We start from the raw sequence: 26,305 nt of genomic DNA on the forward strand, positions 1-26,305 counted from the left end.
GATGCGCGTGTAGGGGCCCGCTGCTTGGTGCGTAGCATTACACGGTTGGGTCTTCATAAGAGGATCTCAAAAATACTTTAGGGAAGCCTACGCATTTCGAATACTTATCGTGGAGCTCTGAGCGCTGAACCTCACAAATACGCTAGAAAGAACGAGTTACACATGATCTTCTGACTGATGCTCTGAAGAAAGTTGTTCTCTCTCCTCGTGCATGGTAAACTTGTGCGGAATGCAGCTTGAAATAATTGAGATGTGTGAGAAGCTGGTAAAATAACTGAATTACTGAAAATACGCTTTTTAATGCACTACAGCATCAAAGCGGGCGATTTCTAGTACAGGAACTGCTGTCCCTCACAAGCGGAATGCAGCAGACAGCAGCAGCGCGAGTACCTAAGCTGACGCCAGGAGCCAGGGAGCGCCACTCAACATCTCGTCGCCAATAGGCACCGGACAGCGGTGACACGGATTTGATTGATTGCTAGTGGGGGTATTGACGTGTCATCTTACCAAAAAGACTAATAAATCTATGTTTTATACTCCTCGTTTAATACTACCGCCCCTCTTAGGGCAGGCACAACATACTTTTTTTTCTGTCACAGGTGTAGCTGTCGTAGGCAATGAATGAATGAATGAACGAATTTATTGTTAACAAGGAAAGAAAAGACCACCAGCAGGCGTAGTTTATCTCACCTAAGGGTGGACACCGGAAGGCCTGCTGGTGTGGGGGGTGTGGGGAATGGGGAACAGGGATGATAGAGGTAAGGAGAGGATACGTATATACATACATACAGGTCTAACAGGACACATATGTACATACCGCTTTCTGCTTTTCGTCCGCCAGCATTCTAATCTTTTCGTCGCCTCTTCGGCCTTGATGTTAACTCCCTCTGTGCTACCCTTAAATCCTACAGCTTCTAGAAGCCGAATATTTCCCTCATGTAGATTTGGATAGATACTATCTCACTCCAACACTATGTGCCACATAGTTTCTGTTTCTTCTCCGCTGACCACGCATGCCCCATCACTTTGTCACGACACCCAGCGCCACCTCCGGCAGACATGTGCAACACAGCTGCTGGGTCGGTCCCAGCACGCCACCGCACGTACCTGTCGGGGGCGCGATCCTTTTTAGCAGCACCAGGTGACACATAGAAGTAGACCCTTTTAGGTTAAAAATAAATTGCGCGATTTTGCAGTGATTCTGCCACACAGTGCAGGTGAACAACGACAGATTTACTCGGTTGAACTCGGTATGGGAAGGCATAAAGATAATATTGGGAAGGCGCTTCTACATAACTTCGCATGACGCCCTTGGAACAGGGCGTCTTTCACGGATGTCGCTGGAAGACCAAGGGGTGCGCGAGCCGCCGTTATTCATACAGGCGATTCCCCATTTCTCCCAGTTCTTCGGGCACCGGCACTGTTTCCGCCGCCCGATATCATCAATCGTTGTCATCAATCAAAACATATATGCTTTGGTTGATGACAACAGTCGTACAATGGCCATATTGCAACTTTACGACCGTTGAAATGGCGCCTACAACTAACGACCGCAATAGGTGGATAATTTTAAATGTTCGGGGTGGCATATTCAAAGTAGCGGGCGAACGGCAATGCGATGTATTCCTTTTCGGCGTGAGCCTCCTTCTCTCCTCTCTCAGTTCTTTCCTCCCCCAAACCCCCATTCTGAAACCGCTTTCAGTGTATGGGCATGCCCTTCCTGCTTTAGAACCTGTGGGGGCGATTGCCCCCACTGCCACCACGGTTCCGGAGTCCCTGCTACGGGAAGAAGTAAATAAATTTCCTTACGCTTCCCGCGGGACAACCGCGCTACTCCGTGGTGGCAGAGCTGGAAATGCGAGCTAAATAAATAAAACTCCGGAATCTGATCTATATCGCTAGTTTACGGTGTTGTATCTAGGTGCAGCAGATAAACATGATAAACGAGAAACAGAATAACAGCGGCCAATCCACACAAAAACCCACGATGGTTTAAAGTAACCCATAAAATAAAGCGATCGAAACCGAAACTTACACTGCGCAATATTTTTGTCTGCTTGTTATAACTACACAAACGATACCTATTTAAATCAAAACAGTAAGTATTATTAAAAGTAACTTTACAAAAGTAGTTCGCTTATTTTTTTGTTTTTCTCTAGACATTGTCATCCTCATCATCGGTCCCGGCGCCTGACGAAAACTGCGAAAACCACATGGCCGCTCTGTAGCAGAGAAAAACTGTCAATACGTGACTGCTAATAAGTAATGCGCTCGCGTCCGTGGTGCTGACAAAGGGTTATAGCTACGTAAAGTGGATAAAAGTATGGCGTTGATACGCTGCAGCAACAACAGAATCGCGCTGGTGTGCCCCGATCATGTGTACCTGTACGAGACGAAAGACAGGTAAGAGGACGCGTAGTGAGCATACATGTGCGTTCGTGGGCGGGCGTTGCGGATATGTGTCGAAAAGACATTGACGTTATGTGGACCGCTCCTCTGCCAACGTAGTGCAGCACATAAAACAAATAGTAATAAAATAAGAGATCAAGTTTACAGCCCGTGAGCTGTTTACAGCTTCCGACTGAAATCGTCTGCTCACTGCGAAAACGTGCAGCGAAAGAGAACATAGATGCTGAAAACAATAAGATTGGACAAGGCAAACTTGAGATGTTGCCTTATCTATTGATTGATTGTAGGGTTTAACGCGCCGACGCAACGCAGGCGATGAGGCGCGCCGTAGTGGAGGGCTCCGGATTAATTTGGACCACTTGGGGATCTTTAAAGGAGTACTGACACGAAATTTCAAAGCTGAGATAACTATAGGTCTCTTCGATTTGGCTGCACTAGCTGCACCAGTTCAAGGGGTGCAGCACCGTCGTCCTCGTTTTGCCGGTGCCGCGCGCGCCCTCTGCACTTCCTTCCTCGTTTTGCCAAGGTGCAGTGCAGGCCGGCCCACCTCGGCACTAGTTCTCGGTCGCCGTGCACTCGCCGAAAAGGAGGTGCCGGAATAGTGCAGCATGGCGTACGGGCCGCCCAACGCGTAGCAGACGACGCTGCGCGTCGTTTGACGGCGTGGAGAAGGACGTGTACCTCCTTCACAGCCCGGACGGGTCACCCATGCAGGGCGACAGCGGCTGCTACCTGTACGAGGCGTCCGGTAAGCGTTGTTGCATGCCGGCGAGAAACACGTGTAGCGTTCAAGAGCGGTTTTATTTTTGGTCGTAGCCATGTCGGCCTCGTCGCGTTGCTTTGGGTCGCAGTTTGGGATTTCTCAAAGGCTGTGCCGACTTTATACATGCTGGTGTGTACTTTTGCAGACGGGCAGCACGTAACGTTGCGGTTCACGGCAGCCGGCGATGAGAATTTGCCCCCTCCGGCGCTACCGCCGACTTCCGCCTGCAGTGACGGCGATGATGGTGCAGCCGCACTGGCTGAAAATGAGGGGGAACTGTGGAGCGCCCGGAAAACGAAGTTCTACATCGCCCAGTACACCGCGCTCAAGGACTTGGTGGGAAAGACCAGAACACTCTGGTATGTTATTCTTTGTGTGCAGAATTACATTCAGGATGCCATAATTTCTCCCCGCGCTAGATCTCTGAACGCAGTAGCTGCTAATGAACTGTACAGGGGCGCTGGCATTGTCGCTCGAATTTCTAGTTCCAAGCAATTTAAAATTATTCACAGAATGCTAGCGTTCACACATCTTTTCCTCCTGCTTCGAGTGCTTCAAATATGTGACAGCTGAAATACTAATATCCTGATAGAACGGCACTTTATAGCAGCGCATGTTTACTAAGTTATAAATAAAACGTTGTGCACCCCTAGCATGCGACTCGTGTCAGTCAAGTGTTACTTTACTTTACCCATACATTACTTCAGCTGTGCTTTTCTTTTGTGTTTAGGACAAAAAACAGCTCTGGATTAAAATAACAGAGCTCATCAACAAAGAGTTCCTATGCAATATGACGGCCACCCAAGTGGAAAATAAATGGAAGAGTTTGTACCGATCATATAAGGCAAAAAAAAATAACACTTCAATACTTCCACTGGCCGTGCCCCCACAAGTTGCGCACACGAGGAGTAAGTTGGAATTATTTATTGAACTATGCAACAGTTCTGGCATCCCTCATACCCTGAGTCACCTCGAGACACCATGAACCTGTTTAACCATTGAAATGTTCTTACAGGGAGCTTGCTGCAGTTCTAGAGAAGGAACATAGCATAAACCCAAGGATCCTTTTGGAGCCTGGGAAGGCAATCCTACCAGGAGGGAACCCACCCAGGGTAAGAGAAAATTGCATTGTGTAAGCAAAGTGCTGTCTGTTGGCGTGACGTTTATCCACAACTTCACCAGGGCCAGCACTGCAGCCGAAGGACCTTGAGGGTGGAGGAGATGGACCTCCTGAGGACTTGTCGGTGCACAACAAGGGGGGCCCTGTACCGAAGAGAGTGCAGCATAGCAGGTCGCAGCTTGGTCCACTCTTGGAGACGCTCCAAAAGATGGGGGAGGCCAAAGCGAAGCAAGAGGAGGCCAGGGAAAAGGCCATAAAGCCGGCCAGCAGTGGCAAGAGGCGAAGGCAAAGCGCCACGAGGAGCGAATGCAAAAATTCGACCGCCTCATAGATCTGCTTGCGACAAAGGACAAGTGAAACAAACAATAAAGACGGCGTGTCAGGACTGCACACTTTTTAATTTCATGCAAATGTTTCTTCTAGCAGTGCCAACTCTGTTTTCATGCAAATGTTCTCTATGCACATGGTTTGCACATGATGTGAACACCACCCTTTTTCAGATAGTTCCCAGCCTTTCACAGTGGATGCAGTTCAACAACATAGCAGTTTCCGTGATGTCGGATATGTGGTAACACAAGGCACTTTCATGTCGACTTTGCGTTGGCAGGGCAAGGGTGTCCACAATTAGCACTGCTCTTTAGCAATGCAATCTCTCAAAGCCTGAGCGTAGCCTCGTTGGTTGCAGTCGAAGTCCCCTTCGGAGGCGTCGTTGCCCACATCATCATCACGGCGCAATGACGTCAGCTCCTGCAGGAAGTCTGTCGTCGTTGCAGAAGTTGTGCAGAACGCACGCAGCCATTACAATGTAGCAGGACTGCTCAACAGTTCTGGCGTCTACAAAGTACAGCCTCCTAAAACGCTGTTTCAGGAGGCTGAAGGCGTTCTTAATGGCCACTCTGCTGGCTATGTCGCCTATTAAAGTTACTTTTCCACGTGGGAAATGTGCACCCGTTGTCCCTGAATGGGGTCATGAGCCACAGCATCAAGGGGTACGCGCTGTCCCCAAGAATGTAGCTTTTCCCGCACTCGACGGCTGCGCGCTCGAAGAAGGGACTCTCTCTCAGGACGCGGGCGTCGTGCGCCGAGCCCGGGAACCCGATGAAAACGTTTCGGAACTTGTTTCTATCGTCGCAGATGCCTTGCAAGATGATAGAAGGCCACTTCTTGCGGTTGAAATACGCGACCCGTCGATGCAGCCAATGACATTTAGAAGGCCCTTTCCACCGCTCTTGGCAAGAAACCTGGCCTTGATGCGCGTCACTTCCTCCACGCTACTTGGCCAGCCGATGACTTCAGCGCAAATTGAGTGGAGGAAGTGAATGACCCCTGTGACACAGGCATGCACCGACGACTCCGTCACGTTGAACTTGTCTCCGATCGCGTACATCGACACTTGCGAGCCGATGTATGTACACAAGCGCAATGAGGCACGTACTCTGAGCTGATATTTGTTGCCGGCCTTGCACTGCGCTCGGATAGTAGGCCGAAGCGCTGAACCTTGAGCTCAGACAATCAAACGTCTCCCTCGACAGCCTGAACAGCCTCTTGAATTCTTGTTCGTTGTATCTGCTGACAACACGCTCGTAGCCAGACGCACGATTGGCGTCTTCGCGTGCCAACGCGCACGCCACGGAAATGCACACGGTGGCGAACTCGTCGTCAGAGTCACTGCACGGATCACTATACTCCCTGCCGTCGCTGTCGGAGTCGCGTAGCTGCGCGGCAGCTTCGAAAAGTGCCATGTCTGACAGCCGATCCACGCTCGCGATGCACAAAGCTCACGTTCGCGTCTCCCGGCTGCTGCTGCAGGCCTACACTTGTGTCCTCGTTTTGGTTGTATCCGGTGCGCGCTAGTGTCGTGGCCAACGTTACTAGATTATTTTCAGTTGTAAAACTGGGCGGCGCTGCCCGGAACCGCCACCGATCCTTCTCTCTGTGGCGCTGCAGTCGCAACCGGCTCGGCAGCGGGTGTCCCTATTCGCACGCCCCGTGGGAACAATTTTTATTTTTAGTTCGCACGCCGCGTGGGAACAATTTTTATTTTTAGTTCGCACGCCGCGTGCCAACAAAAATAAAAATTGTTCGCACGCCTTTGAGCCTTCGCCTGCTTCGCCCGCTTCGCGACCCGCGCTGTGACCAGCGCGGCTTGCGCTGTCCTGGTCTCTGTTGGCATACCTCAAGCTTAGCATTGTCAAGCTGCCCGCATAGCTGTTGGCTAATCTGTGTTAGTAAGCAGCTTAATAGTTTGTTAGTTGCAGCAACAAATTTGATAAACACGTTGGTAAACATGTTGGATCCGCGGAGCCACACGTTGAGTTGTTCCTGGTTGAATGCTTGAATTGTGTTTCGGTGAGTTCAGTGTTGAAGCTGACTTATCTCCGCCGTTTAATTATGTTATTTTGTAATTCCGGTAGGCATTCTGGTGTTGCTCCACCGGGAAAATCTCTACCCCTGTAGTTTTTCTGGGCTCTACCATATGCGACCGATGAGCAGTTCTCGGAGAACCATCCGTGTTTAGCGGTTGTGCTGCTCATTCAAATATGCATATTTCTAGAAATAGAGCACTTGATACTTTATGTGAGTAAAGCAGGCACATGCAAGATACTGTGGTGAGGAAAAGCAGTGGTACATATTGATGTTACATTCTCTGAGTAGTGTTTTGTTTACCATATCGGAAATTTTTGCAGAACATGAACTTCTCAACGTTTTAAAGCCACAGTTAAGAAACTTTGGAATGTGAAAGATGTATCAAAATTTTGTAGTTTTGGTGTCAGCTTGCTGAATCCAAATATGCATTGTGTTGATAGGAAATATTTTTGGTAATAGAAGTTAGAATTTGGCAGGTTGTTTTCGCCAAGGAAGCACCGCTGTCACCTCATTGCGTTCAATGTGGTAGAACCAACTGGAGCTAATGTATTTATGCACAGGACAATTAGATTTGTGGATATCTACAAAGGAATAGGGAACTTGTAAACCAGCAAGGGGGAGCGGACCCGCACACATTCTAGTGTAACCATTATTAACTATACCGACAATAAATGGTATATTGTCTTTAGCAGCAGAGAGCAAACAGGTTCTCGACGTGCATTTTATTTTTCCATCTTTGTTGAAATGTTTGAAATTGAGAGGGGCAGGCACACAGTTAAGTTTGGTTTCTCTAGTGTTCTTACCTAATTTGCATGTATTGCAAGTGCCTGGCGCAGAATTTTGATGCAATACTGCACTACAGTGCATTTTTTTGTGCTACATGCACATTTGTGATGAGATGGTGAGGCAGGAAGTGCTGCAACAAATCCAGTGTAGTTACGTTAGGCCCCAGTGTTGTACCTGATGCTGCCGGTCGCACAACCTTCCATGTGTCTTCTAGGTGACACCGTGGAAGGGCAGTGGCATAGGGTACCAGCCGCCAGATCTCATTGCGGTGTCCTACCCAATGTCTACACCTGTCATTAGTGGTTGACCCAATTACCACGTGTCTATCAAACCAGTGAAGATTTGGCCCTTGCTCAAACTTCATATTCATGATTCTTCCTTGACGACGCTGACCAGCTGTACTGCACTGTCACTACCTTGTCAACTAGGGACAACTGCATCACCCGAACTCTTCCAAGCCTTACCTTCTCCTTCACAACGGGTGCACCCAAATCTCAGAAGGCTTCACCTTTCTATCGTTACATGCTTTTAGGTATATAGCCCAATTACTTTTCTATTCCCCATTCCCAAGTTTGCACCTTGCACCTCCACATTGTTTCTAAAAAAACATTCAATTCTCAAAATTTTCTCTAATCGGAATTTTTTTGCATTATGATTTAAAAATATGGGTTTAAGCTTGGAATTAACTTAAACTGTGAAGAAAAAACTGCTATGAAGGGCAGCTCTGCCTCAATGCCTGCCAGTCACCAAACAAAAAGGGAGCAGTAGGTTTGCATTACTTATGCATAGTTACTCACAAGCCAGTGCAACATCACGATCATTGTCGTTCTTGTCATTGTCTGAAGCCATTGTGCAGTCACAGAGAAAGTCGGACTCACTGGAGACAAATTCGAGGTGTTAAGCAGACGTTGCTGCCCGAAGTATTGCAAAAAAGCTGTTTTTTTTGTACAGACAATGCCACCACCATCATTCCTCATGTTTGACACCATTTTTGTTACATTTGCCAAACAGGTTTTTTTCCAAAGTTCTGAAGGGCCCTTGGTACTAGAACTGATTACGGACCGTAAAATCACCTTTGGTGCCGAGAAGCACAGCATTGGCCGCAACGAGTGAGGCTCGCGATTAACTTTCATGACTTCTCTAAAAGTTATTCCTTATAACTGCTTCTAGTGACAGCTGCAAGATAGCTACAACAAGGGTTAGGTCACATGTGCTGCCTCACTGTGGGCAAATTGCATGAGGCCCAGCCCATGTTGGTTACAGAGCAGCGCCTCAGAGAATTCATCCACAGTGTGTCGTCAGTTTCTGCTGCTGAGACTTCACGTTTCTGAGGACTTTATTACCACTGCACATTACACCACTCGGGAAGCCAGCCCTGCGTTTCACACAGCACCATGTCGCCTACGGGGTCCAGTTCTGCAAGTGCCTTGCCATGGTGGAGCTGGTGAAGGGGGTAGAGCTGTTCCAGGATCTCGTCCACTGTGAGACGCCACCAATGTCAAGCTGAAGGTGGCAGTGGGGAAAGTAGGGAAAAGTGCTCCAAGTCCCATTGCCGAATGGATGGCCTACCAGCACACCACGCTGGCTGCAGATGCCATGCCAACTGGCTGGCAGGCAGGGACGAGCTGGATCGCGCATTGGCTGGGAGGTTTACCTACATGTCGCAAGCTCTGGGGTACCTTCCAAACTGTCCAGAGGCCTCAAAGCAACTGGAACCCACTGGAAGTTATGTGGTTGGCCCCAGTCATTTTGGACTGTTTGGGAGCAGCAATAAGTCTGTTTTGGAGAGAAAAAATAAGGGAGTTGTAGCAGCCAAAGATTATTTCGAAGCAATAAAAACAACCCACAGAAACATTATATGTATATACAGTCCAACCCACTCATAACATCATTGGACATAATAATGTCACGGCACCATCAACTTACCTATATGTTGTATGGTAAAATAAACCGCTTATTAATTACACTTATTCTTATTATTGGTTATAACGAATTGAGCCTGACGGTACGAGCCGATGTACAATATAGTATCTGGAGATCTGTGAAAGAATATGGGTACATTGTGCGTGTGACCAGGCTGTCATCCATTTTGCCCACCGTTTCTCTGTTGCGATGCCGGATTTCAGCCTACCGAGTAAAGCAGTGCTTTCACATTTATGGCGCACAGCAATGGAACACCAGACATCAGGGCCTGAATTCTCTAAAATTATGGCTGTAATTTTTATGCAATGTGGCATTAATGTGCACGTTTTCCTTGGTTAGGGAATCCTGTGGAGGAGCAGGAGAATCAGGGTGCATTGTTCTGCCTGTCGTTTTCAGGTCGAGTAGACGTGCACAGTAGCAAGACGTACTGTGCGATTTCTACAATCTTCCACTCCTCTGCGGGACTTCCAACCAAGGCACACATGCATTTGTGCACCGATACTGCATCACTTCAAAATGACGACGATTATTTTAGAGAATCTGGTGTCAGTTCAGCCACAGTCAGAGGAAGATAGCTGCTTAACATAAATGCACCAATTGAAAAAATCTCTCCAATTACCCGCTCAAAGATCAGAGGGCCCTAAACTCGGGCAACTGCAGTGTCAATTGGACTAAGATGGTCACTCATTGCCCATAGCTTCTTCTCCCACACCACATTCCTCTATTGCTTAAATAAAAGTTTACATCACCCTGTCTGTATGTCTAATCTTTGCCCCTAGAAATATATAGCTGCCCTTTATCTCTAAAGTCCCAGCTAAAGTGATGGTCACCATGCTGGCAGCGAACTGAAGCCTGTTCTGAGCAACTGTGCAGTCCCTCTGGTTTTTTATAATGCACACCACACTTTTTCAGCATGCAAGGTTGAGAGGAAGGAATGCCCCAAGGACGAAATTCCACCTCTGCTGAAAAATCTCAACTCAAAGATATTTTTAAAACACTCAGTAGCTTCTTGTGAATTAATTAATTGAGGGTGCCGAATTAGCTGTTTTTCATAAAACCAGCCACAACGATGGCCCTCGTGCCTTCGCTGAAGCAAACGTCGACAGGGACAGCCTGCATTTGAAGAAAATTCAACCATGGCGAAGAACAGCAGCCTAATGAATTTATATATAGGCCTTACACAAGAAAACAAAAACCTGCAAAGGGAAAAAATAAATATGAACACCCATACGCAAAATGTTCAGCTAAACCACTTAAGCTGTCCAAGCAACAGGGTCAGAAACACCGATCTTTCACCTAAAATGTGCATGCATGCAGGGCAACAATAAGAGCATTTAATTGAAGAAAATGAGCAGGTCAACTAGTGGAAAAGCTCTTGCGAGTTGATCGTTGTGTCAGTAGGTGGAAGGGGCAGAAAATTAAACACTTTTTAAAGGTACAGCAGACATGCCCACAAAAGTTCTTATTAAGGATACATCAGACATACCCAGCTTTCTCGCTCAAAATTCCGACCTCTCAGGAACCTAGCAAAACCACTTCGAGAAAGTGATATTTGGCATAAAGCAAAAAGTCAACGTGAAGATGAAAACAGTAAGATAATTTTCCAGGATTCTGAATATTTTTTGTGTAATTCTCTGTCAAATCGTACTCCCCATGCATTTCTATGGGATAGTTTCCATGGCTCAGGAACCTAGTCGTGCAACTTGCGCGACTAGTAATCACTGTTGAAAGGACTGCCATGAGCAGGGAAAGCTACACGCAAAATTTTTTAAAGGTAGTTTGGAGCACTAGGTTGAACTCGGATGTATTCGAATCTTCACAAGCTTTCCTTTAGTGTGTGCATGCCCGTGGATACCGTTTTGTAATAGCTATACTTAATGCCCGTTTTACAATTCACGTAGTGAGAGCAGTCGGTCTTGATTTTTACACAACTGGCCAAACTGCTATTGCTCACTGAAGCTAAGGCTGACGTAGCTGTCGCAAGAGTTACGCCCAATCATTTGTTTTTATTATTAACAGTGGCTCAGGCTAGTCAGTGAGTGGAAGCGGTTTGGCTGGTTGGGTAAAATCATGGCAGACAGCTCTTGCTTTGTATTGTGAAATGGGTTTAGGCTAGCAGCTTGGGGTTCCACCCGAATTAAGCCAGAGTTAGTCCAATCATCAGTAATAACAATGATTAATAATTAACAGGGATTCTGGCTAGTCATTGAGGAGATGCATTTTGGCAGTTTGAGTGAATATCAATAAAAACTGCTGTTGCTACATGTTGTGAAGTGGGCATGGGGTAGCGGTTTGGAGTTCCATTTGAACTGAGCTAGAGTTAGTCCAATCATTTGAACAGTTGAACCTCATTATAATGAACAATGATATAGCAAATTATCGGCTATAACAAACTAAATACAAACGTTGGTTGGTCACGCATCATTTCAGTGTCAGAAAGTGGAACTGCAAGAGCTGCACGCGATATCAGCTGTAATGAAGAAAAACCTCCCAACGCCCAAAACTGTAGAAGTAGAAAAGGCCGTTTTGTGCGTTGTCACTGCGGAAACATTTATCCTGTTCGGTGCTATGAAAAGCCACTGTACAAAGATCACGTCCTCCTTCAAATAAATAATAATGCAGGCCTGTTCTGTCAAATGATCTTTGCCCTGTTGTAATTTCACGTTCTCATGTTTGGGTCCATTTAGTTTGAAATGCCACAAGGAGACAGCTAAGGATTAACTCGTTTACAGTAAGTTCAAAGCCTAGAATAATGCGTTTTTGTGGCTAGAGTTTTCCACTAGCCAGATTACCGATTCGTTAGAGCCAAGTTTTACCTCTACCATTACAACGCCTATCAGGTACAATAAACTAATTTACTGCCACGAAACTACTTTGTTATAATGAGGTTCGACTGTAATTATTAGTATTGAATAATAATTAGCAGTGATTATGGCTTGTCAGTGCACCGAAAGGGCTTAAGAAAGACTGCTCCCACCATGAGTTGCGTTTCCCCTAGACAGAACTTTACTGACAGCTGGCATTCTGTCTGGACAGAACTGTATGGAAAGCATCGAACTGTACAAGATGATCACGTGGCATTAGAACAATCATGACCAGGCCGGTGTCTCAAGTGGCTTAAAGCTCCTGGATCAGCTCGCTAAGGTGGCAAACAATTAGTGGTTGATAATCGAAGAGGTTGAGTAGAGAGCAGTCCAGTGTGCCAACACAAATTTAAAAAATTTTGCCAATACGTCCGCTGTATCGCTGAGCAATTTTGCGGGTATGTCTGAGTCCATTTAGATACAGCAAAAATTAAAAGAAGTGACAATAGAGGACGCTAATCAGTACAAACAGCATTCAGTGCTGAGCTCATGCGCATATTTGCGGATCAGACCGCAGGTACAGCTTTGAGAGGAGAGGGGAAGGGCGCTTGTCTAGGGTCCCATCCTGCAGAGCTATCAAAAAGTCTGTTTTCACACAACGATCTACAGTTATAATACTGCTCTCTAATGAGAAATATACAGAGTGTTGCAGAGAACAGTTTATATGTTGCAACACCCTGCAACATACATGAAAGGGTTGCACCACACATGAAAAAAAAAAAAGCTTTCAGCAAAACCACTCCCATTATCTTACAAATTTTGCACTAATGTCACATTTCAGTAATATACGCTGTTGGACTAGATGGTGCATATCGCCGGATAAAAAACACGACACAAAAACAATAACATTTCAGATAACAACAACCACGATGCGATCACATTTCACATTAGTTAAGAAACAGGCCAGGCAACAGGACCACTTGGTCACTTCTTGGCGCCGAAAAGGCACTTTTGAACGTGCAACGAGGATGATGAAGGCCAGACCAACGTTTATAACGTCAGGCCAGACATCAGCATGCTCGAAACGCTCGAAAGTGGCCATTTTAAGTTGTTTTTTTACTTCCTTTTTTTTTTACTGTCTCACTTGCCTCCAATGCCAATGACGCATTTTTAGGAGGCGTTGACATAACTTGCGTAGGCAGCCGATGTGCCCACCGCGTCAAGCTGGCACATGCGCGGAGAAAATGACGCAAACCTTCGCGGGACAACAAACATCGGTACCGTTCGCCGTCGTCACAAATTCACCCGCCAAACTGAGACAGATCTCTGAGCACTGCTTGAATGTATCACAAGTAGCGTTGCAATAGTCACAAAGGCGCCGATACAATTAACTAATACTTACACGTTGAGGGCCAACTACAAATAATTCTTCTTTTCCTCTCTGTAGCACCTGTACTACTAGCAGCACAAACACGAGGCCTCCCACATTTCCACAGAGTCGTCAGCTGGACGGCTGAGTGAACAGTGAACTGGCTGGACGTGTATTCCTCCTCTCCCTTTCAGTTGCGTGCGAACAAGAAATAAAAATTGTTGGCACGCGGCGTGCGAACTAAAAATAAAAATTGTTCCCACGCGGCGTGCGAACTAAAAATAAAAATTGTTCCCACGGGGCGTGCGAATAGGGACACCCCTCGGCAGCCGGGGAGCTCGCAGGCGGTTTCGCTTATGCTTCTCCCTTCGCGTTCCTAGTTCAGCGCTCGGCGCGTACGTTTCTTGTGCGTGCGCGGGCGCTTGGGTGGGCGCACACATCTGGTAATTATTACATTCTCGGAAGCGAATCGCTACAATGAACAGCAGACACAATGACATTTTTTGCGCCCCTTGTGTGGTTCTTCCGGGTCCTTTTTTTGCCGAAGAGCAGTACTCGCAGTAGCCGGCGCATTCAGTGCCGCGGTCTCCGGTGTTTCTTGTTCGCGCGGTCTTTCTCAGTAGTGTTGAGTGCGCGATGCCGTTCGAGTGGCACGTTTAGTGATTTGCCAGCGACTGTATTCCATTGATGTGGGCCTCTGCATGTGAGGCTGATGCAGACAATGCCGACCTTCTTTATTCCCGGGTGTACCAGTACTGGCTACAGCAGCAACAATTAAGAGCAACATGGACAGGCACTTCTTCTCGGCTTCCAAAGATGCGACGCTTCGCTCGCTATGGATTAAGGCCATCCCGCGTGCGGGTAAGGAAAAGGATACCATGTTGGGCTAGTTGGTGGTCAGATACAAAGGAAGGAACAGCGCACATTTTAACGAAGAAGCATTGTGGTGTGTAACTCTGTCCGTCCTTCGTTAAAATGTGCGCTGTTCGAATTCCTTTGTAGCGGATAAGAAGCTTTCGACAAAGTCCAAAGTGTGCGACTGCCATTTTCACGAACAGGACATCGACAAATGGTTCGTACATGCAATGACGTTCTCTCTGAGGAATTCTCTGCGCGCGTCATCAAATCGTATTTGGTGACGTGCATTTCTATTCCAAATTCCTTCAGCGAGAATGTGCCTTGAATGTGCAGGTTAAGTCGGCGCACAACGCGCTAAGCTACTGCAAGCACGCTGGTAATTAAAGTTGTAGAGTTCGATTCAAATGAAAAAAAAAAAAAACCTTGCATACATGTATCTATTTATTACTTTTTTCTGTCAACATGCTTTGGTATTTTGTAGCCATATTCATCGTAAGCAAAAAAGATGAGTTGATTTCTAAATAAAAATGCTTGCATGTTTCTATTCATTACTTTGTTTCTCTTAACGAGCCATAATCACCTTAAAGGTGTTGTGCCACCAAATTTGTTGCTTGTGCATTCTTTGTTGCAAACGTTTTATAATTCGTTAGAAAGCATGATACATGCTCTCACACGCACATATTCTGAGTGAAAAATTTATTATCGCACGATTCATGTGAACAGGATTCGGTTTCGGTTTCTGGGCGCCGATTCAAGCAGTGACGTCAAAGCGTTGCGCCATAGCCTCCTTTAGTAGGTTATATAGGAGGCTATGGTTGCGCGGACGCTCTGCCACGCGTGTCTACCATGCGGCGCTGCGGTACGTTGCGACTTTACTGCGGCGTCTGCTCCTCCACATACGTGCTTCACCACGGAAGTAAACACGCCAACTCGTCACGTCAAGCCGCGACAGCTCCGACCTGGATTCTTTGTCTGCATCCTCGGATGCAGACAAATGAAAACCATGGATTTGCAAACCATAACAATGCTAAAAAAAAACGCTAAAAAAAAAAGCTGCCCCCGCCGCGAATCGAACCGGCAACGTTGACCGGATGGGCGGAGCGCGCGAGACCACTGAGCCAGCGAACTTTTTTTTTTTTTTTCTTTATTACCAGTCATCAACACACACTTACAACACAAAAATAACCACACTGCATTTGGTACAACAAACACCGACATTAACATACCAGCCGTGCTTCCGGCTAGGCTTTGTTATTTAATCATCACTTTAGAGAAATTAACTGCTCTAAAAAATCCAACCAATCTGGTACTGGCTGCTGGACTCTCAGCCCCTCAACGAACTGCGTGACACTCTCCCGCAGAAACTGCCGGGCCGGTCGGGCATCCACGTCACCATGGAGCCACGCCATGCGCGCCCTCCATATGCTGTGAAGGCCCAGGAGCATTATTAAATCGTAGGGGACTCCTTCGTTATTCTGTGTGGGTAAATACCGTATACCATGCGGGGTAAGTGGGAAGTCTTTGTGTAAAGTTCGCTGCATAACATCCCAAAAGTGAACCGCCATCCAGCAGTGTATAAAAACGTGGTCTATGTTATCCGGTTGTTTACAAATTGTACAGTCAGTACCCCACGGTGTATCTAACCCCTTTTCTTTTAACCGTGTTTGCACAGTAAGTGTCCCCGAATGAAGTTTGAAAAAAAATGACTTCACACCCGGTTTTACAGCCATACGCTTAACTCTTTTCAGTACATCCTGCCCTGGGCCTTCTTTGTACAGTTCTCTATATCGTGGTATCGGGAACAGACTGTCGCAAACATCTTTATATAATTTTCTACGTGACACTGTACTCAAATATTCCATCGAAAAACGAGTTGACAGAAACCTGAGTGACATGACAACTTCTTTAAAATATCCTGAAATCCTTCCCTGTATGTGCAAACTGGATACGACAAATTCCGGCAGTGCTTGAGACAGCCGCACCTGGCAAACTGTTCGCAAAAAAGGATCGCTTGTATCGCGAAGAAAAAGGAACCTATTCACCAACTGGCGGACAAACAGGTGCGACAACCCAAGCCCGCCCTCCTTGACGCGTCGAAAAAGGTTATCTCTACTGCACCTTTCCCATGTAGATGACCAGATAAACACAGCAAATGCACGATGCATTTTCTGTACATTCAAACGCGAGCAGTGCAACACTTGCATAACGTACCACACTTTGGCAATAAAAAATAAATTACAAACAGTCGCTTTAGCAAACATTGAAAGAAAAACCCCTTTCCACTTTTCTGCCCTGTCGCGTATGTCCTGCGTTCGGGCACGCCAATACGGTTCGCTGTCCTGGTAACACTCCAGTGGCGTCCCTAGATACTTAACGGGACTCGTTTCCCAGCTCACGTTGGCAAAAAAATCCGGTGTCAAAGACCAGTCCCCATGCCAGAATCCCAAACATTTCCCCCAGTTTACCCCACTACCTGTGATTGACCCAAAACGTTTAACAATGTCCACCGCTTTTGTAACACTATCTTTGGTCGTACAGAAAAGAGCAATGTCGTCTGCGTAGGCCAGAAGTTTTACCTCTGCCTCGCATAGCTTAAAGCCGCGAATGTGTTCGCTTTCAATTATATTTAAGCAGAGCGTTTCGATATACAGGCAGAAAAGAAGTGGGCTCAGAGGACAGCCCTGGCGTACCGACCGTTCCACGCTGATGGGGGCCCCCAGCGTCTTGTTTACAATTAATCTCGTGGTGCACTTTCGGTACGCCAGAGCCACCCCCTCCTTGATGACTGTTCCAACGTTCACATGATCTAAAATCAGCAACAATAATTCATGGGACACACAGTCAAACGCCTTATCCAAATCAAGCTGGAGAACAGCCACGCGAGCTCGGGCAGCGTCGCAGCATTCCAGCACACATCTCGCCTTGTGTGTGTTTGAAAAAATAGTGCGTCCTTTTATGCCACACGTCTGGTGAGGCCCAACAATCTGCTTGATGACTGTTTGAATTCTTTGTGCAAGCACCTTCATAAAAATTTTGTAATCGACATTTGTCAAGGATATAGGGCGATATGCTGTAACATGTTTAAGTTTGTCCGTGTCCTCTGTTTTAGGTATGAGTATCGTGTGCGCTTCTCCGTAAGAGGGTGGCAATGCCTTTAGTTCGAAGGCCTCATTAAATAGTGCTGCCAAAAGTGGCGATAAGTCGTTTTTGAAGACCTTGTAAAAGGCTGCAGTTAATCCGTCTGGACCCGGTGACTTTCCGTTGTTCAAACTATCGATCGCACATTCAACTTCAGCAACTGCAATAGGCTGGCTTAAACTTTCTTTGTAGTCTTCATCAATCCTTGGGAAAGCACTGATAAACTCTGTTTTAAAGGCCTCCACATCAGCCCTGCGGAAGGCAAACAAATCTTTGTAGTAGTGATGAAAAGCCCGTTCAATCTCTTGCTGATCACCCGTCACCCGTCCTTCCCACTCTATCTCCCTTATATGATTACGTCGAGCGTTCGCCCGTTCTATACCCAACGCACGCTTGGTAGGGGCCTCTCCACCGGCTAATCGGTCCACTCTCGCTCTCACGAGGGCTCCCCGGTAGCGTTCATCGTCAAGCGCCTCAAGTTTCTGTTTCATTTTTCTGATATCCTCACTAAACACCCCAGGCGCATTGCACTCTTCACGGATAAGTTTTTCTAGGTTTGACCTTAGTGTCTTTTCTATAATTTTCTGTTCGTATCGTACGACAGTGGACCTCTCAATGGCCCTCATTTTTACCTCCTGTTTACACCACTCCCACTGTTCACCGATTTTATCCCCTTCTATTTTCCGAATCAAACCACTCACTTTTTCAAAAAAGATTTCATCCGTAAGTAACTTATCATTCAATTTCCATAGCTCCCACGTGAAAGTATTGGTCCGTTTCCTGTATCCTAGATTACACACCACCAGGCAGTGATCTGAAAATGATACAGGTTTTACTTCGTACCCTTCACATTTTTCAATTAAATCACACGATACATACACTCTATCCAGTCTAGCGTGACTGACTCCTTGAAAATGTGTAAATTGCACCTCCCGTCCTCCCTCTAGACATTCGCCCACATCCATAAACCCAATAGTATTTATTATTTCCTGCAGCACAGCCGTGCTCTCGTCACGAAATGGCCGATTACTAATCTTATCTCGCGTGGATAAGACACAATTAAAATCCCCTAGTACGACAAGACGCTTGTCTGTCAACAGATGCGGCCTAATGTTATTATAAAATTCAGCCCTTTCTCTAACTTCATTCGGCGCATACAAGCACACTATTCGCCACTCTTCACCACTCAATACTACATCGCATACAACGAGTCGCCCTGACAAGCCAGAGCACACCTCTCGCACTCCAAGCCCCGGCAACTTTTTCACCAATAACATGCAGCCAGCAGACAAACCAACTGCGTGGCTGACGCACACATAATACAGCGCCGTGAAACGTTGCACCATGCCCCCGGTCTCCTCCTCCCCCTCTACCTTTGTCTCCTGAACCGCTAAGACGTCTACGTCTAGATCTGTTAGCAGGCGGTGCACCTGACTCTGCCGTCTTTTACTCGAAAGACCACGGACGTTTAGGGTAGCTAGGTTCAGAGAAGACATTTCCCCGTTAAGAAATGGAAACCGGGGGCATAATATTCACCGCTCACATCCAGCGCGTCGCTAAGCGACGCGTTTGGTCCCCGGGTCGTCGAGCTGTTTTTGAGACGCTCCCGACGCCTCTACACTCCTGCGTTCCACCGCGACGCTTGGCTTAAGCCGCGTCGTCGAGCGGCGTCCCGGCGTCGTCTTCATCGGCGGCTCGTCGGCCTGAACTGCGGGGTCGCTGACGCCACCCTCGGCAACGTCGATGTGACACCGTTTGGCGACCGGGTTCCGGAGCACGTCTATGGCGTCGGGGGCGTAGTTGACCGTTGCCTGGGCGTTCGTTCGGGTGCCACCGTCTTTCGACGGGTCATCCGTGGGAGCCGGAGCTTGCTCCGGCACGTCGTTGTCTCCTCCGCCTGCTGCCGCCATGGCCTCGCAAGCGTTCGTTGACGTGGTGGCCTCTTCCTCCGTCTTTTCCTGATCCCCCGTGCCCTTGGCTGCTTCCTCAGCCTCCTCGGCATCCATGAGGTGTTCGGACTCATCGTCGTGACCAGGTGGCCCAACCGCGCTCGCGTACGACCTCGTGCACTGGGCCTCAGCATGCCCAAAGCGTCGACACAGGGAACACCGAGGCACCTTGCACTCCCGTCTCACGTGCCCTTCACCGTTGCAGCGAAGGCACTTCATGGGCCGGCCGGGCACCACGACGAGAGCCAGTTCTCCGGCAACACGAATTTGGTGAGGTAGGTCAGCGATCTTGACTCCTGACTTGAGCTTGAGAAGCACAGTCCTCGTAGTAGAAGTCTTTTCGTTCACGCCGGCGACCCGCCAGCGTTCCCTCGTAACCTCGCTGACTCTGCCGTAGGGCACGAACGCTGAACGGATGTCCTCGTCTGCCACCCCGTGCAATAGCCAGTGGAGCTTCAGCTTCACCTCCTGATTCTGTGGGTCGATGACGGCATCGACGCCCCTTCACCTGCAGCTCCGTCGTGGTCAGCATTTTCTTTGTCGCTTCTGCACTCCTAAAAGTCACAGCCCAAACATGATTGATTTGATAGGCACCCAAAGAAATTACCTCGGGCAGTGCACCAAGTTGGGCCAGAGCGTACGATGGGAGGCCCAGAGGATGGGAGGCCCATCCTTGGAGTCGTACGTCGGTGTTTACTAGCTAGTTTACAGAATTCCTGGCTTGTAAACTCACATTTTTTAAATAGCGCTTGCGCAGCAAGGTTCCGCGAAGCCCCCGCGACAGCTTATCGCCATCAACTCTGCTCTTCTGCGAAAGCGCTCGCAAAAATAAGTGTGCCCGGCTGCGACTGCGATTTTGCACTGAAGGGATAGTGCTTGCCGTAATTTGGTTTTACGTTTTACGTTAAAAACCTTTGCCGATACTGATCCCTTATTACCCAAATTACCCTACGTAACTGTTCTTCTGCACGAAACTGACCTTATATTTTCTACAGGCGAGCCGATCGCACACACATTCCGGGGTAGCGGCGTCGCCGAAGAGCACGGCCGAAGCGTCGAACGCCAAAATACGGATCGCATTAGCGCTAGTGTTGAGTTGTATGGGCTTCATGGAACTTACTGAGCTTATTACCCTCCAGAAACTAACAAAATAGAGCCGCGTTCATTGCGGCACGAATGTTGTCGGGGCGCAGTTCTCGCTTCTCGGTCGATTGACGACGCGTCGTGCGACCAGTCAGGCGACCGGTTTTGTTGGCGTCTTCGGTCGGCGAGTCAGTCACACTATGGCGACTTTCCATCGGCCGACGTGTTTGTGTCGCCGTCGGCGTGGTGTGACAACGCGGTCTGGCAATTCGGCAGTCGGCCGATGTTTTAACGACTCGCCGGCGTCGCGTCGTCGTCGCCGTCGTATCGGTATAGTGTGTCGATACGACCAAGCGACCAAACAAACTGTGGTAACTGGAGTTCACGTTCACGTCGCCCGAGTCGCTAGCGTTGTATGACGTCACAAACTTTGCGGCGCTGGCAATTCACTGACGTCATGGTTAGTGGCGCTAGCGATGGGTCCCGATTTCCAGAAGAGCATTTAGGTAATTTTTAGAAGCGAATTAAAATATATATTAAGCGCTTGCTGTACCCAGCACTTCGTGTTGAGGGTCGTTGCATGCAGAGGAAGCCTACAGCAGGCTTTTTACAGACTTAAAATTTGGTGGCACAACACCTTTAATTAAGCAAAAACGATGTGGAGTTGATTGTAAATAAAAAAAAAACGTTGCATATATTTTTCTACTTTGTGTCTGCCGTAAAGTGTGTACTGTAAAAACCAATAAATTGCTGCAAAGAACTTTATGCTTATTGACATGTAAGCTGGTTTAACTTCGTCAGTTAAATGACTCAATAATTCTTTCAATTAGAGATATTTCGCATTTACAGAAACGTCGCTTCTTAGTGACGTACGTTTGGTAAAGCTAACTGTTGTCAGGGCAAAACATGGAAAAGATACTATTCTAAAAAGGACGTCGAGAAAATTAGGAAGTTTCGTCTTCGAGTGGCCTTAATTACTAGAGCCACAAAGTGACGTAGCTCCAATTGATGGTGACCTTGCTTCTAATTGGCTGGAAATAAAATGAGCGGTTTCATGATTTTTTTATAAAATTCGGAAGAGTCAATCAAAATAAGCTTTATTCTACGCTACCAGCTCGCTGCAGACCGTTCACGCTCGTGGTTGACTGCCACCGAGCAGCCGACGCAAGCGCGCGCAAACTACGATGCGCTTCGGCTGACCTGTTGAAGAAAGCAAAGCAATGAGCCGTAACTAACGGCTTTTACGCCCCACATTAAGCGATCCTGAGCAGCTACTGGAAAGTACTCTGGCCTAGATGTAGTCTGGACGCGGATAACTTGGCGGGTAGCGGGTAGTCTTTAATATTATCGCGCGCTAACGTCATGAAAAGGCCGAAGAGGCATTGGGAGAGGCGCCGTTGCACGCGACGGGTAGAGCAAAATGCGGCGGTCCCGCCCTCTCGCGGCACGCCGAGAAACGGAGACACCGGCGATGCACGGCGCATGGGGAGAGTTTTACAACTGAACCTATCTAGTAACGTTGGTCGTGGCTGCACCAGCACTTCCTGAACCGGCGCTGCACGCGCGCGACACCGGCCGGCACCGCTGCGGCACTTTTCGGAACTAGTGCAGCCAGTGCAAGCCAAATCGAAGAGACCTTATGTAAATAGCTTCCTCTGTATGTGGAGATATCTCCCAGCAAGTTTCGACAGTAACTGTTGAGTATAACATATTTTAAATGAATTTTAAACTTTGCCCTCATGAAAAAACTCAAAACGGCCAGCCTAAAGGAATCGGCATCAGCATGATGTCATGTAATACAGACCTCAAAACTGTCGACGTCACGGAGGCTGTGACGTAGCCCATGCCCTGCGTGTAGCTGCTCGGCGCGCAATCCTCCCTGTTCTGTGGCGCGCACGACTCTTTTGGCCGCTGCTCACTGCGCTTTGTGCGTCGTTACGAAAGTGACTGCTGGAATTGTGCTGCAGTCTCCTCTGACGCCCAGTTCTGCCTGAAGTTGTGCCTCTGCAATGTCGAGATACTGCGCGGCCAGCGACTGCCAAACGAAATCGAAGCAAGGCATAACTCTTCACCGCTTTCCTCCCGACCCGCAACAGCGACTGGGGTGGACTGAGTTCGTCCGTAGGAGCGGACGCGGAAACAGCTGGACGCCGCATCGGCAAAGTCTGCTGTGCTCGCTGCATTTTGCACCGAGCTGCTACGTTCATAACCAAACATTCCTGAGCCAGTACAGCCCGCAGGCGTTGCGCATACTCGAACATGGGGCCTTGCCGACAATTTCCGCATCGCCGAGTGGCACCACGTCGGGGAGTGAAGCAACATCTCCAAAACAACGTCGCCTCGAGGTTGGGGGATTTCACGACGCCTACGAGGCGCCTGCCGAAACTCCGCAGGCATCCACCAGCGCAGATTCTGCGCCTGCTCATTCAGATGCTTCTGAAGACGTGCAGTACAGTACAAGCTACGAAGTACCTACGGCGTCCTGTTCTACGAGCTCAGGTATGTGCGCTCTCACGGCGCTGTTTGTATGGGCTTGGTCAATCGCTCACACAGCATACGAGGCAGCGTAGGCTGTGCAGGAGCTGTTGCTTCTCGCGCTGCGGTGAGCAAAAGTAAATAATGGTTTTCTCCTACCACGATTCGACGTGCTGTTAGGCGAATTTAGCGTTGCCACTTCGTCATTAAGTTTAATGCTTCGTTGGCTTTGGGTTCCAGGAAACTACGCTAACAGTATAGTGATGCTTTTTTAGCCCGAGTGGTGGCATTTATCGAGTGCCAAAATAAAGTGGCCATTGCAACAAGTGGCCCACCGGTTACCAATTTTTAGCGCATACGCAGATGTTCATGCCAACAGTACGCTCGTATTAGCTAGCTAGCTGAGCATGAGTGCTGTGAAGCGAACTTGACAGCATTCACTTGGGAATGAAGACTGTTTTGTAGCAAATCCAAGAGGGTACTAAAAATGAACTGTTCTGCGAATGTCACAAAGCAATTAAGTATTTCACTTTTCTGTAATTGCGGCGTTGGCCGTACGAGTACATATGGGACCTGAGATATCAGATAATCCAGGTATCCGGGCTCATTACTCGTTTTTTTTTTTTTTTTTTTTTTTATTTCCAGGCGCAGATGTTTCTTTGGGAGCTGCTACTTGCTTGCCTGTGCACGTGCCATCAGGAAGGGCAAATTCTGATGCCCAAACTCGGTCCACAGCGACTCAAGCAACACTGAAGCCCCAGATCAGGAGCGTTCGTGTTCAGGCAACGCGCACGACGAGGGAAGTCGGTACGTACCATCTCACAAATAGCAAGCAAGTTTTTGACACAAGTGGTTGGTTTATTAATGCCAGTGGCCCATCCTTACGGATAGCAACTCAGAGATCTGAATGCTGGAATTTCGTTTCAGCTAGATAGGTAATGCAGATTGTAGACACCTTATCTGACAGCAAAAGTGTGTAATGCAGCTTTTCTGTGAAACCACTGTGTGTTGCTCTGCTTTGATGTTTTCCATTTTTGGTTGAGCCCACCTGCAAAGGCTACACTTATGTTGCATTACTTTGGCTGTATGATAGACTGCGAGGTTATCGTTGCATTCACTGTGGTAATGACAGTTCATCACTTGTGAACCACTGCTCTCTCAAATACATTGTGATCATCACATTTCCTAAAGCACAGCATGTGTAATAACTACCGTCAACATTAGTGCTGAAAACCTGACATCACACACAAATGTGCATTAAGTCAATGTGTTATGATGACTTTGTTTTATTTTCAGCATGCCAGACTGAAATAGGCATCCCGGAGCTTGTCCTCATGAAGGAACTACGGGAACAGTGCTCATCACCGGTGCCATCTGAGCCATCTTTTGCATTTGAAGATGACCCGTGTGATTCCACTTTCGAAGCACCTATTTCGGACAGCTCAGCCAGGTGAGCGCACACTTGAAGGGACACTGAAGAAAAACTACAATTCAAAAACACTGATATATCGCTCTTACACATAGATTTTGTTAAATAACATAGAAAATAGTGAAAAAGTGAAGACAGGCATCACCGCTAGTGGCCACACTGCGCAACTTCCACTAGAAGGGGTTAAGACTATGGGACTGATATTTTGACAATACGCCTTCACCTGGATGTTTTTTTAGGGTAACGTTTGATTGTCGAAGAAAACAAAAAAGAAGGCAAAAACCACTATCATAAGAGCCCAGCCAATAGATCGTGGGGGACCCTAAATGCCAAGCAGTTAGTTTGTTTTGGTGCAACACTCGCCCAGATAATTGTGCAGCCGCTGTACATTGCCTCTGTGCATTGCTACCTTCATTGTGACCCTCTGTGTGGTTTGCCTGCGCTGCTAAAAATACTGTGAATGCTTCTTTCGGCTAAGTACAGTATTTTCAAGCGTATGCACCGGCTCCCCTGGCTGCCACTTGATGGCACTACTTGTCCACACTTACGGCGGTACCACTATGTGAGGAGACAATAACACCAACAGTCGCCCGCCCTAAAAGGACAATATGTTTTTCTTCCACCAATCATCACTACTGATCACGGGTCCCATGAAAGAACATTTTGCATAGTGGTCCTGAGCAGCAAAGGATGTGCCAGTTGGAGAATGCATGACTGATTTGACCGAAACTGACCAAACTGCTTGGTACGTGGTAGCATTATAGTGTGCTATAGGGACCGGGCAGCTGGACGGGTGGCACCACCACTCGGCACTTCCCTCGTCAGTGGACTGAGCCGGTGCATTGGACTGCACCGCCTCCCATTGTTTTTGTCATGTTTGCTTTGGTGCTTTGAATGTTTTGGTGGCGTTGTAAGCCGACATGTGTGATGAAACGAAGTCTAGCCAGATGTGTTGGGTTCTTAGATGAAGTAATCACTACGTAAACTTGTCGGACGCTTCTAAAGTTGGGTATCGGCTGCAATGGCATGAGCGCTTTTTGCAGCGATCTGCGCTTGGCTCCACCCGTTCTGAGTACACATAAAACAACTATTATTAGTATTATTTTCTCCTTAAATACACTAACGGCTACGCAAACTTGTTGGATGCTTGGAAGGTTGGGAGTGGGCTACATTGACACGAGCGCTTTTTGCAGCGCTCTGCGCCTGGCTCCGCGCTATCTGAGTAGGAATAAAACTATTAGCAATATTAGTATTCATTTCTACCACTTTAAATTATCTTCACTGGTTTCAATGACTACGGTACCCACGCCAGCCTTAGCGCTGGGATACCTCGATACGTGTGCTTTGAAGAGAAAGGCACCTGCATACGAGATGGATTACCGTGTAGCCGTAGAAATGTTGCGGCAGTTTACACTTTCTGTGACCGTGAGCTTTGTGCCTTCGCTTTTGGTAAGCGACACTGTGACAGCATGGGAGCCTGAAAGCCGAAGTGGAAATCCCACATTTGTGGTGGTCATTTTATCAAGAGCCAAAGTTATTCACCAACTCAACAGCCCAAACTACAACCCATCCCTCCTCCCCTTCCCGTTTTACCACCTGCGTAGAATAAAGGCTGGCACCGATAGTTAAAAAATGTGGCAGTGTTAACGTCAGCCGGTGTTTTTTATTGCTTAGGTATTCTTTACAGAGTACCTAAAAAAATCGTGTAATGCCTGGTGAAGACACCAAAAACGCGCGATTAGTTGCTTCAAATATGGGTGCATCAGCCAGAGTCCTCCAGCAACAGACACATTTCCGATACGCTGGAAAAAGTTTAGATTTGGAGAGGGGGG

The 26,305-nt window shown here is 47.7% G+C and overlaps 3 protein-coding genes across 5 annotated transcripts in view; 2 read left to right on the plus strand and 1 right to left on the minus strand.

Moving 5' to 3' along the window:
- The first annotated feature begins 2,190 nt into the window (after positions 1-2,190).
- Positions 2,191-26,305, plus strand: part of LOC144138186 (tRNA (guanine-N(7)-)-methyltransferase non-catalytic subunit WDR4-like) — a 74,382-nt gene continuing 50,267 nt past the window's right edge. For all 3 annotated transcript variants that reach the window (XM_077670355.1, XM_077670353.1, XM_077670354.1), the window contains exon 1: positions 2,191-2,403. In XM_077670355.1, coding sequence (XP_077526481.1) covers positions 2,324-2,403 — 80 coding nt within the window. In that variant the 5' untranslated portion in view covers positions 2,191-2,323. The remainder of the gene's footprint in view (positions 2,404-26,305) is intronic.
- LOC144138188 (uncharacterized) lies at positions 2,410-4,941 on the plus strand. Its single transcript, XM_077670357.1, is given in 5 exon segments — positions 2,410-3,064; positions 3,066-3,157; positions 3,318-3,531; positions 4,188-4,284; positions 4,355-4,941. Coding segments are annotated over 5 exon segments (645 nt in total). The 5' UTR covers positions 2,410-3,017; the 3' UTR covers positions 4,550-4,941.
- Positions 17,791-20,157, minus strand: LOC144138943 (uncharacterized). Its single transcript, XM_077671456.1, has 3 exons — positions 20,128-20,157; positions 19,081-19,960; positions 17,791-18,351 (listed from the first exon to the last, which is right to left on the minus strand). Exons 1-2 carry the CDS (start codon positions 20,155-20,157, stop codon positions 19,094-19,096), a joined length of 897 nt encoding a protein of 298 aa, XP_077527582.1. The 3' UTR covers positions 17,791-18,351; positions 19,081-19,093.

This window comes from Haemaphysalis longicornis, unplaced genomic scaffold (genome assembly GCF_048455015.1).
Source record: "Haemaphysalis longicornis isolate Haplotype H1 unplaced genomic scaffold, Haemaphysalis longicornis Haplotype H1 scaffold_5, whole genome shotgun sequence".
In the NCBI taxonomy this organism is placed as follows: domain Eukaryota; kingdom Metazoa; phylum Arthropoda; class Arachnida; order Ixodida; family Ixodidae; genus Haemaphysalis; species Haemaphysalis longicornis.

Excerpts from the sequence above, each read along its gene's own strand:
- LOC144138943 (XM_077671456.1), bottom strand. The coding sequence starts at position 20,157 with ATGGGCCTCCCATCCTCTGGGCCTCCCATC. Across the intron at positions 19,961-20,127 it reads CATCCTCTGGGCCTCCCATC|AATCAGGAGGTGAAGCTGAA; the intron begins GTACGCTCTGGC and ends ATCGACCCACAG.